This window comes from Scomber japonicus, chromosome 14 (assembly GCF_027409825.1).
Source record: "Scomber japonicus isolate fScoJap1 chromosome 14, fScoJap1.pri, whole genome shotgun sequence".
Classification (NCBI taxonomy): Eukaryota; Metazoa; Chordata; class Actinopteri; order Scombriformes; family Scombridae; genus Scomber; species Scomber japonicus.
In genome coordinates, this window is record NC_070591.1 from 17,487,795 (window position 1) to 17,500,267 (window position 12,473).

General features: G+C 40.0%; 2 protein-coding genes across 2 annotated transcripts; both read left to right on the plus strand.

The window, feature by feature from the left end:
- Window positions 1–1,244: 1,244 nt before the first annotated feature.
- On the plus strand, window positions 1,245–2,870 carry slc18a3a (solute carrier family 18 member 3a). The gene has a single exon (XM_053333170.1). The coding sequence runs from the start codon at window positions 1,245–1,247 to the stop codon at window positions 2,808–2,810; it is 1,566 nt and encodes a 521-aa protein (XP_053189145.1). The 3' UTR covers window positions 2,811–2,870.
- A 1,752-nt stretch (window positions 2,871–4,622) lies between these two features.
- Window positions 4,623–11,607, plus strand: chata (choline O-acetyltransferase a). The gene is made up of 14 exons (XM_053332617.1): window positions 4,623–4,670; window positions 5,057–5,248; window positions 5,749–5,867; window positions 6,468–6,521; window positions 6,668–6,848; window positions 8,107–8,284; window positions 8,395–8,564; window positions 9,212–9,312; window positions 9,459–9,587; window positions 9,673–9,795; window positions 9,888–10,029; window positions 10,219–10,281; window positions 10,374–10,511; window positions 11,176–11,607. Exons 1-14 carry the CDS (start codon window positions 4,623–4,625, stop codon window positions 11,605–11,607), a joined length of 2,070 nt encoding a protein of 689 aa, XP_053188592.1.
- The last annotated feature ends 866 nt before the right edge of the window (window positions 11,608–12,473 follow it).

Genomic DNA, 12,473 nt, shown 5'->3' on the forward strand with positions numbered 1-12,473 from the left:
AATATAACATTTTTTCTCGGATATTTTGAAAGGCTACTGATCGTGAAAAAACAGCTCTGACATTGTTCAGACACAAAGTGATAAGATATTTCGTATCAACCACATATCACACACTGAAGGATGTGAGAGCGCAACATAAACCTTGCTTGATCCTAAACTCACGTCAGCTGTCCAAAAACACAAACAACGCGCTTCAAACAAATGAAGAAGAGGGAGTATAAGAGAGAAATACAGTCAGGGAAAGATTTTGTAGTTGTCATCACTTCCTTTCAAGGACGTCTTATGTGGAACTGTCCACTCCACTGTGGTGCTTAAATCAATGCGTTTTGTTATTTAATAAATGCAGAAATCAGTGTATTTTTTTCTTCTTCTTCGAAGCAGTGTTGTTGCAGAGATCTAGTTTAATAACTACAGATGTTTTTCTTTCTTATAGAGTCCAACTCAAACGCTAAACGTTGCCAGATTTAGCGATTTTATAAAAAGAAAAGAAAAAACAATCTACTTTTAAATTTAAATCAAATTGAGATCATTGTAATTGGAAATTGAGATCGTTCAATAAAACTGAAGGAAAGCATATTCAGTTCCGTGTTGAAGCAACTGGCTGGACAACAGTGTGCACTTGGGATTCTGTTTTTAATTAGCATAAAAGATCTGCTAGAGAGCAGCAGGACTGTGCGTCACAGCCAGTGGCGAAGATGGGAGGGGGGAGAGGGGACACCTATGGGAATCAACAAACTGCAGTGTGTGTGTTCCTTCCACGGCCGACAAAAACCAGTTCGTTTGATGTGAAATGATGACTTAGCTCACAGCGTTACAGGTGACTGGAGACAGCTGGGAGCGTCTTGGAACCGCAGGGGCGCATCAGACGGAACTAAAACAGCGAGTGCGGCTGATGGAGCCGACATTGAATCCCTAACCTGTGAGTGCTGCCCGGGACCAGCACGTCACCTGAATGACGGAATATGAGACAATGAAGCAACTAGGGAAGACAGGAATAAAACGAGTCCAAGTCAGTTTTCCAAGAGTGGAAAAGCGCGTGCGATGACGGACGGCGCAAGGGACAGAGAAGAGGTAAAGCAGGGGAAAGTTATCTAGTTCAAGAAAGGCTCCCGGTGCTAGTTTAGAAAACTCAATTTAAAAAAACTGAACAGATGTGCAAAGCGTGCGTAATACTGTAAACAAATCAACTGGGGGAAGCGATTCTTTTTGGAAAAGACAAGACTTGTGTCGAAAGAAAGAAAATCATGGAGCCGGAGGAAACCACACAGGGACACGCCACTAATTTGGCACAATCTGCCGCCTCCAAACTGTCCCAAATGGGCGAAAGAACTAAACAGCTGGGCAATGTTGTAATCCAAGACCCAGTTCGGAAGAACCGGATTATTCTAGTAATAGTGTGTACAGCACTTTTGTTAGACAACATGCTTTACATGGTTATTGTACCAATTATACCCGATTACCTTGAAGAGCTACAGAAAGCAGCGGATCAAGCTGCCCAAGCCCTTGCACCGCACACCAACTCCACTAACAGCACCGGCCACATAGTACCCAAAGGGAACTTCGACCTACAGATAGGTGTTCTTTTTGCGTCAAAGGCCATCCTACAGCTTCTGGTGAACCCGCTAAGTGGCACGTTTATCGACAGGGTCGGCTATGATATCCCACTCTTCATCGGACTCAATGTCATGTTTCTCTCCACCCTTATATTTGCCTTCGCTGAAAACTACGCGACTTTGTTCCTGGCGCGCAGCATGCAGGGCCTCGGCTCAGCTTTCGCGGACACTTCAGGGATCGCTCTGATCGCAGATACGTACACAGAGGAGGCAGAGAGAAGCAAATCACTGGGTATTGCCTTGGCTTTCATCTCATTTGGAAGTCTTGTGGCGCCCCCCTTTGGAGGGGTTCTATATCAGTTCGCTGGGAAGCGGGTGCCTTTCCTGATTCTGGCCTGTATCTGTCTTATTGATGGCATATTGTGCCTAATTGTGCTAAAGCCCTACGCCAACCGAGAGAGAGAAAACATGCCAGTGGGCACCCCAATATATAAACTGATGATTGATCCCTATATAGCTGTAGTGGCTGGTGCTCTGACAGTTTGTAACATCCCTCTAGCCTTCCTTGAGCCCACTATCGCCAACTGGATGGAGGAAAACATGCACTCCAGTCAGTGGGAGATCGGCATGACGTGGTTCCCTGCCTTTTTTCCTCATGTGTTAGGTGTATTTCTCACTGTCAAGTTAGCAGCCAAATACCCCCACCTCCAGTGGTTTTATGGTGCTATAGGTATGGTATTTATAGGCGCAAGCTCCTGCACAGTGCCAGCCTGTAAAACCTTTGGACAGCTTATGATCCCGCTGTGTGGAATCTGTTTTGGCATCGCCTTCGTGGACACGGCGTTGCTGCCAACACTGGCTTTTCTGGTGGATGTGCGGCACGTGTCAGTGTATGGCAGTGTGTACGCCATCGCAGACATCTCTTACTGCTTGGCCTATGCACTGGGGCCCATAGCGGCTGGACAAATAGTGCACGACCTGGGCTTTGTCCAGCTCAATTTAGGCATGGGCCTCGCCAATGTACTTTACGCACCGGCTCTTCTTCTGCTGAAGAACGTAACGCAGATGAAGCCGTCTTTCTCCGAGAGAAATATGCTCCTGGAGGATGGCCCAACGGGACTGTATGACACAATTAAGATGGAGCAACGAGAGAAGAAGAGAAAGGGTTTGTGTACTACGATAGACGAGAATGGCATTGAGACATTTGCGCAGCGCTCCCATTCAGAGGAGGAATCCTCAGGGGGAGAGTATGCGTAAAAGACGTTTAACTGAGTGTAAAACTATCAAAGTGCCCATGTAGAGTTGTGTGCATCCCGTCTGATCCAATCAATTGCATAACACGATCAGGATTGTGTAGCTACATCAATTATTTACTGCTTCTGGTGACAGTTCCTCCGGGTATTGTCAAATCAAGTAGCTTCAAGCTTGTGCAGTAGAAAGGCGCGCGCTGGCGCTCATTCATTTTAGTGAAAGTATTGTGAACGATTTGTTGAGATAGATGTCTAATCACTAACAGTATTTATCACTGTATCAGAAAATGGATCCATATCGTATTCAGGGATTACGTGTAAATGTATTTTAACAAAAGAACAATTATAATGTAAGAGTGTAATCTGTATTCATTTTTGCCAGAGTTGTGCTGCTATAAACTCAATATGCAATACTGTGTGTCACACAACAGATTGAGAGAGATAAAACAGAAGGAATGGAGCTGATATCTGCGTCTTGTTGTCTGTGTATTTTGGATGATGTACTAATGGAATGCATACTGTATGATCTGCGCCTGTACATACATGTATATTCATGTACATAATAAATCAATATTATGTGAAAGACATTATTAGTCTTAATTATTTCTTTAGACATTTCGTGGAATTATTTTATGCGTTATAATTTTCTGCCAATAAAAATGCTCATGATGCTTTACAAATGCAACAACAATTTTAAGAGTACATTCTTCACTTATATCAAACCTATACCTACATTTCCTTATGAAGGCAATTTCATTAAACTGATTAAGGCCTACAATGAAGTAATTTTGTGATCCTTGAATGAGAAATACAAAACAACTGAAAGTGAATCTGGTCCATTACAAAATAAAAAACTTCTCTGAATAAAAAAAAAGTAGTTTTGCAGGGATCTATAGCGCTGATTTGATGCAGAATCGTGTGGCTTAATGTTATATGTAAAATGAACAAATTTTCAAAAATGCTAACATTTGCATATAATATTAAATACACGATGCCTATTAAATCAGTCACTGAAATTGAAGCAACGTCTGCGCTCAAATGCATCGATGGAAAATGCAAAAAAAAAAAAACATTCAGAGAGCCAAAGCAAGAAGTCCATGCAAAAAGCATCCTAATTGTTCTTCTGCACGGCGTCTGAGCATCTGAGCTGTTCAGTCTGTGTCTAAATAAGGTGGGGTGAAGATATAAAGTGCCAAATAAACTTCTCGGCGAATAGCAGGACTTCAGGGAGGAGCTTGGCTGCCAGGAGAGTGAGGTACCCTCTCAGCATCTCTCCTAAACCAGCGAGGGAGTTGTGCTCTTGCCATGATGGGGGGTTGAAAGATGTTCAAAATGATGAAGATGGTGAAATTCATTAGATATTCTGCCAGAAACGGATTCCGGATAAGATGAACAAACTGAAACTAATTGTTTGAGCCTGAATGGAGAGTTGGATTGCTTGTTTGCTTTTTGCTTTCTGGTGAGTAAACATTTCATTTTTATGTGATAGTTATTCCAAATTCGTAGATGGATTAGTATGATTTATGACAGCATATTAACATCAAACACGCAAGTTTGCGAAAATATTTAATGCTGCATGTGAAATCTTACCAAGTGCGCATTCTTGTATTTTTGTACGGTAATCCATTTGTTAATTGATCAGTATTCAACATTTGTCTCAAATATTCCCACAGGACATTTAAAGATAACTTTTCTCAGTTGTCTGTCAGTGATGGTCTGTTATTTTAAAGAACTTAATACTTGATATCATTTTATTTGTGGACATAGAGTCTGTCTCTTAGGAATCCAACCTGCTTGACTGCCCCTCTGCACCGCCAACATGCCAGTTCTGGAACGGGAGCCCTCCAAAGATTTAGGAGGCGGGGATGTAAATATCTTCTGACTAATATGGATATGGAATATATTTCACTTGAGTGCATTAGAGATGGTTATTAAATAAAACTAAAGAACATTACGACATAAAAATGAATTTAAAAATTGAGCTTTTATGAATAGTTGTGGTTTGTTACAGCATACCTTTTAATTAAATCTTTCATTTGATCAGAATGAGTCCAGTAAGCTGAATCATTTACAGTTTTTAAAAGTTAAGTTAAAAACGTATTGTATTATCTATTTAAAGTATTTTCTTGAAAATGTGATACATGTGTTAGAGCTGGAGACTGAAGATTTGTGTGCTGATGTGTAGACACAAATGTAGTTAAAAAAAAAAAAAAAAGGGGGATGGAAGAGTTTTTCATCCCTCACTCTGTCCAGGGTCTGCCGAAGCTGCCACTCCCCGCCCTGAAAGACACCCTGGACATTTACCTGAAGTGCATGAAGCACCTGCTCACAGATGAGCAGTTCAATAAAACCCAAAACATAGTGAAGCAATTTGGAGCCCCTGGAGGAGTGGGGGAGCAACTGCAGAGCAAGCTGGAGGAGAGGAGGGAGAGCAAGGCCAACTGGGTAAATATGCTCATCTGGTTTAAAACACACAAAAATCCCCAAAATATGCTTTACAATGAGCAGCAATAAAGCATTAGGTTATACTGTGATTTTGCATACTATATTACAAACCAGCATTAATATGACACAAAAGAAGTAAAGTAGTGAGCAAAGTTATTTTCCCCCTCATCATTTTAGATTTTTGTCATAGTTTTTTAGATTGTTTTTGTTGTTGATTGAGCAAAAATATAATGGTACAAATACAACATGATGAAGCTTAAAAGACCCGACTAGTAGTTTTTTTGACCCTGCAGACTTTGAGTACTGTCTTTCTGTACTTACTGTACTTTCATCCAGGCCAGTTTTAACATTTCCAAAATATTAACAATGTAAAAAATGAAACCCCTAAATGTGTCCAAAACATTTCAGATTTAGTGTTTTCTAGTGTTTGGGTATTGAAACACTGGCATTTAGCTCACAGATGGTGCCTATTATGTCTATCCTTCCTTTTCATTTTGCAGGTGTATGACTACTGGCTGAATGACATGTACCTCAACAACAGACTGGCTCTGCCCGTCAACTCCAGTCCTGCGATGGTGTTCCCACAGCAACACTTCAGAGCTCCCATTGACTCATTAAGGTACGAGACACTGAAGACAAAAACAAGTCATGAGAAACCTCAGAGTGATTCAATATAACAGAATATCATTTTGTCTGATGTAGACTTCCTTGTGACCCTTTTACTACAACTAACACTGCAAAAGAAAAACATACATTGTGTGTCACATTGTAAAATGAAAAAAAAACACTTTATCATCACTTTACAGGCAATTTATGATTATTAAGGCATGACAACTTGAGAAATGATAGTCAAACTGTATGAATTACTCCAAGACCAGCTTTGATCAAATAAACCAAATTGAACACTTCCTTGCAACACATTGACAGATGGGGTCATTACCTAGGACGTGTTTAGGGCTGAGAGGCCAGGCCAGGCTACTGGTGTCAAGGACAGTAGACAATGAAGGCTGCTGTTTAGTTAAATGGTATTGATCTAGGGCCAACTCATTAAGCAGAGTATTTACATAAAGCATTTATTTATTTATTAGTTAACTGTAACACGGCTACACAATAAATGAGGACCATTCCCCAACATTGAAGGACTATGTTTAAGGATTGACCAATACAAAATGGGTGTGTTTTGAGAAGTATCTTACAGAGCATGGTGTTTCTTTCCTAGGTTTGCTGCACACCTCATTTCTGGAGTTTTGGAGTACAAGACTCTTCTTGATGCGTAAGTGAATGTATGAGAGCACAAATGAGTCAAAACATTTGAGATTCAATCAAATCAGAAAAAAATCACTTGTGGTTTATGTGTTAGGAAAAAAAGAAGAAGAAGAAAAAAAGGCCTGATAAAGTCACATGTGTGTGTTTGTGTAGACATGCTCTGCCGACAGACTACGCCCGGGGCCAGCTGGCTGGAACCCCTCTGTGTATGGAGCAGTACTATCGCCTGTTCACCTCCTACCGCCTACCAGGGTGTGAGAGGGATACACTCGTGGCTCAAGAGAGTAGCGTGATGCCAGAACCTGAACACATCATTGTGGCTTGTAAAAACCAGGTCAGACACAGCCTAATTCAACTCCACAGTTGTCACAGACTAGTTTGACAAAACAATCCCAACTCAAGGTCCACTTACCAGTTTTTATCATATCATATCATGGTCCTCATCGGTGGATGGGGATTGCTCAGTTGTCATGGAGATGGATCTGTTGAGATAAGACTGCAGCACTTTAAAGACCTCTTGTCTGTGTTACTTTATAAATTAGGCATACAAATTATTCTTGACCTTAAAAAGAGCACTTTGATAATAAAAAAATCCCAACTAAAGGTCCACTTACTAGCTATTTCCAGAGCCTTCAGTAATATCAAGCAGTCTTCATCAGCAGTCAGAGAAGAACTTCGTTCTTATTATCTGATGAGCCAGCATGCATAAAAAGTCCTGCATGAGTGATGGATGAAATCAGAATAGCTACTGAGCTCACATATCAGCAGATCAATCTCCATGACAATCTATAAAGACTATGTGACCAGTTTGTCCCCCCATTTTAAAAACACCATATTATAATTAAAATAATAATTTGAAGCTAGTATTACTCATTAATGATAAGATGTCTGAACACCAAATGGTCCACAGTTGTTTAGTATCACTTCACAGTAAACAAATAAGAGTAAACAAAAAAATACACAAATAAGAATAAGACTGTCACAGTCCATTAACAAGTTATCTCTGTTAATTTAATTAGGCATAGCATGTGTGACATTTGCTAATCAGCACAACCACTGTATTACAATTACAACTTACCACCACCATTAAGTCTTTTAAAGAGAGATAATGGACCAAAAAACTGTGAAATGGTGCCACAGGAAACTTTGGAGTGGAATTTTGATTTATTTAAAGGATAATTGTAATTCTGGGACTTCGAAACACGTAACTTGGCTACAACCAATCCAAACAGGGCAAGCAGTAAGAGTAGTTAGACAATTATACAGCTTTTAAACAAATGGCCAGGTTAGAGGTAACGAAGGCAAACATTAATCCACCTCAAACTGTCTATTGCAAACACCCATCACAGTTTACTGACTGACATCCTGGTTCAACTTTGGCCTATTGTATACCAGCATACACTGATTATCTGTTGAATGAGGGACAGAGATGTTTTCAGATGTTTTCAGCATGAATACTAATCACTAAACTAACCTTTCTGTGTCACTGGCCACACAGCCACTCAGAGGCAGCATTCCCAACTACTAATAAAGTGATACCTGAGAAACAAGTGCATTAAAACAGCTTGTGTCCAATCTGAACCTCTGTCTAGTTTTTTGTGCTGGATGTGGTGATCAATTTCCGCCGACTGAATGAAAGAGACCTGCTGACTCAGCTGGGGAAGATTGTCAAAATGGCTGACAGTGAAGAAGAGCGACTCCCACCTATTGGTCTTCTCACTTCAGATGGAAGGACAGAGTGGGCTGAGTCTCGCAGTGTGCTCATGAGAGGTACATTTCTAATATTAGCCCTATTCTTTCAAATAAAAACTCTCTGGGGTCAGGAGGATACTTTCCAAGTCTGTTTGTCTCACTAAATGGATTTTTTTCCCTTTCTGCAGAGTCAACTAACAGGGACTCCCTGGACATGATCGAGCGCTGTCTGTGTTTGGTCTGCCTGGATGACGGCAATGGGCCTGACCTAAGTGACACCACACGGGCCATGTTGATGCTGCACGGAGGAGGAGGGGCCAAGAATGGGGGCAACCGCTGGTACGACAAGCCCATGCAGGTTAGTGAGCAACCTTAACAAGTAAAGCTACTTTAGTGTTTGCCTCACTTCACTTGTTGCACACTGTGAGCTAGACTCTTAATTATGTTTGAGAATTAATTCTTTGAGAAAAATTCATTACAAGAGGAATGAAATAAGGACGAAAGTGTTAATGAATGATGGATGCTATAGAATAACATGATCATTTGACTGCTTTAATTACTGAGGAAAATGACAGACATGACAGTGAGAAAATTCATGTTCTTCTCTTTCAGTGCCAGAGGATGTAATTAGCCAATCCCTTGCCAAATTAAGAATTTACTTGCGATGGAGAGAGGAATTTACCATTGAATAATAAGCCCCCAGCCTAGGAAATATCATTTGCATGAACTTTGATATATGTGTTTTGATAAAGAATTCAAATTACTTGAATGTATTGCATGAATCAAACTCACTACATAGAGTTCTCTGAATAATTCCTGCACTGTGAAGTAACGTGTGGATGAAATGTATGCTGTATGAGGGAACAAGTAGTTTCAGTGTGTAGCAGAATGCACAAGTACTTTAATGAGATTGCAACGATACATGTATTAAATCTCAGTTAATCTGAGCACTGAAGTTCGGCTACTTTCAAGGAAAACCCACTGAAAGTAGTGTGACTGTTTCAGTTTGTCATAGGAGCTGGCGGCTGCTGCGGAGTAGTGTGCGAACACTCTGCATTTGAAGGAATTGTCCTTGTGCAGTGCACCGAGTATCTGCTCAAATACATGTAAGACTAAATACAATTTTGATTTTAAAAATGCAATATGTTCATATGACATCATTGCTGATATACATTTTGTTTAAAAACCAAAAGTTATTAAAAGGAAAAAAAGGGAAATGCCAAATGATAATGTATTCCCTATGTGACACCAGGATTGGCAGTCCATCAAAGCTGGTGAGAGCTGCGAGTGTGAGCGAGCTGCCTGCACCTCGCAGACTCCGCTGGAAATGTACTCCGGAGATTCACAAGCTCCTCGCTTCATCTGCTGACAAACTCCAGAGGTCTGCATTTACTCTGGTTTCTATTAAATCAAACAAATGAGTAAATGCTTTCTGCTGATAACAAAATGTATTTTTATTCATCCAGGCTAGTGAGAAATCTTGACATGAATGTCCACAAGTTCTACGATTATGGAAAAGAGTTCATCAAAAAACAGAAAATGAGTCCAGATGCCTACATTCAAGTTGCTCTTCAGTTAACCTACTACAGGTAAGAAAAGCGGGAGTTCACAGGACTGATTCTCATATATCACATTAAAACATGACTCAGAGCTACAATACTTTTTCTCTTTGTTACTGAAGATGCCACGGCAGAGTTGTGTCGACCTATGAGAGTGCTTCAATTCGGCGTTTTCAGGAAGGCAGGGTTGACAACATCCGTTCAGCCACGCCAGAAGCCCTGGCCTTTCTCAAAGCAATGACTGATGGGAAACTGAGCACAAGTGTAAGATGCTGAGTGAATGCTGCAGCAGAGTAAAAACTCAGCTTGAATAAAGTAGTGAGACTGTCAGTTGTCTCCGCTTCTAATAGTGTCATTCAATCTTCACCTGCACTCCACTATGAAAGACTATGCTTACTGTAAATAAAGGGCTTTTATAGCCTCATATTGATTCTCAGTTGTTTACTTCTCCAGGATGCAGAAAAGATGGAGTTGTTACGAGGTGCCATAACTGCACAGACAAAGTATACTATTCTGGTAAATATTGATTTAGGCAATATTTGATTTTACATTACAATGTTCATTGCTGTAAAATACAACAATTGTGCATTTTCTTTTTTCCTTTTCAGGCAATTACTGGGATGGGAATAGACAACCATTTACTAGGATTACGTGAAATCGCACATGAACTGAACATGGAGAAGCCAGAGATATTCAAAGATGAGGCCTTTCTCATCAGTAATCAGTTCATTCTCTCTACAAGTCAGGTAAACTCATATGATCCTAATACATCAAATTTAAAACTACACTTAATGAGCACTACAAGCAAATATGTACCTTTCTTGTTTCTATTGTGGAATATAAAACTGGAGAGATGCTTTTTAACCAAATTCCCAAACTGCAGTTTAGGTTGGCTGGGAGTTGATTGTGTGAGGGAATTTTTGTGTCATGAGGGACTCATTGTGTCAGGTGGACTGTAAAAACTGTTAATACCTAAGCCACAGGCCTTTTGTTATACTAGATAAGACATCAACAGCAAACTGACCATCTTTTGACCTAGTAGGGGGTCAGCACATGATATCAGCAGTCTTTGAAGGGTTTCTGTCTTTTGTTACTTTACGACTTCCTTTGTTGTACTTTATTATTTTGTCACCCTGTCTTATTCAAATTCCACTGGGAGGTACTGTATAAAAGCTGAAACTAGTTGTTGCTTGGCAGAACGACTGTGTGTCCTTCTCCATGCTGGCATGTACTGAGTAAAAGAGAAAGATTCATCACTCCATCGTATGTGCTTTTCTTCAGAGAAACTTCTATTACAAAAATTCTATTACAATTGTCGTACTTGTCTTAATCTCTCTACCTACAGTAGTATTTATGCAGATGAGTAATACTGTCAGTAGCTCCGCATTGAAGCATTCACTCTTCTCTCAGGTCCCGACTACTGTTGAGATGTTCTGCTGCTACGGACCTGTGGTTCCAAATGGATATGGCGCGTGTTACAACCCTCAGTCAGACCACATCATCTTCTGCGTATCCAGTTTCCGTGAGAGCTCGCAGACGTGTTCAGCAGAATTTGTCAAGTGTCTGGTGCAGGGACTCTTGGACATGAGGGATTTGTGCAATAACTGCAACTCCAGCTCCAGCCTGACCGAGCAAAGACAGGGTCAAACTCCGGAGACACACAAGCAAACGGAAACAAACTTGCAAAGCAAAACGCAGCAGAGGCCAGCTGACCTGAGCAAGAATCCACAAAGCCTGCCACAGGTTCTGGTGAAGACACCCGACCAGACTAAAGTGGAGGCTCAAACGCAGACCTCAACACAGGGAGAGCCACAAGTTTTGAAGAACGGAAGTAAATCATAGAAAACTGTGATTTTAGGTGTATTCCTCTTAAATCATTCACAAGATATACACACTGATATAAAATGATACAAAATGTTACGTAACAGTTGTAATGTTATATATTGTATTGTAAAAGTGTTGTTGAGAATGTAATTTGCTCATTCTTGGAAAATATTAGTTTTTTGGCTATTATAGAGGACCTTTCTGCTGTTGTCACAAAAACACAGGTTATTAAAATGTGGATTCTGTATGGGGGTAAAAATAAAACATAATCATGTGATTGTTGATTTGCACTAAATTGAGATGAATCAGCCAAAGAAGTAGGATTTATTGTTAAGGGATGATTGGTGGTGCAATTGCAGTTGGTTGTGAGCAAACACTAAAAAAGAAGAACAGAGGTTCAATCTCTCTTTTACACATCTGCATCATTTCCTCCGTGACACCTGTCAGTCAGTGTGATGGACCAAACGTAGTCTGTGAGTTATGATAAATGGCCAACTGTCTCTCTATGTGTCAACCTGCAAATCGCATGATGCTCTATGATGATTTTATGAAGTTATGGTAGGCTATATTGTAAAACTAGAATTTTCTATGCAAATGTCATTTGTGTTGTCATAAATTGTCTATTGTACTGATAGTACACGTGGTATTGCTAAAATGTTTGTTTAAAAATGTATTCTTTTATAAAATCAATAATTATATCTTTAGAAAATTAGTTGTAGGCTACAGTTTCCCATGGTGTAAAAAGGGAAAAAAAACTGACTAGAATTGAAAAGGATACTTTTCAGTATATCAAAGAATGTTACGTGTGATTAAAACTGTGCATTTGTAAATATATGAACAAATTATATCAATTAAGTTATTTATTTTTGTATTATATAGTGTTG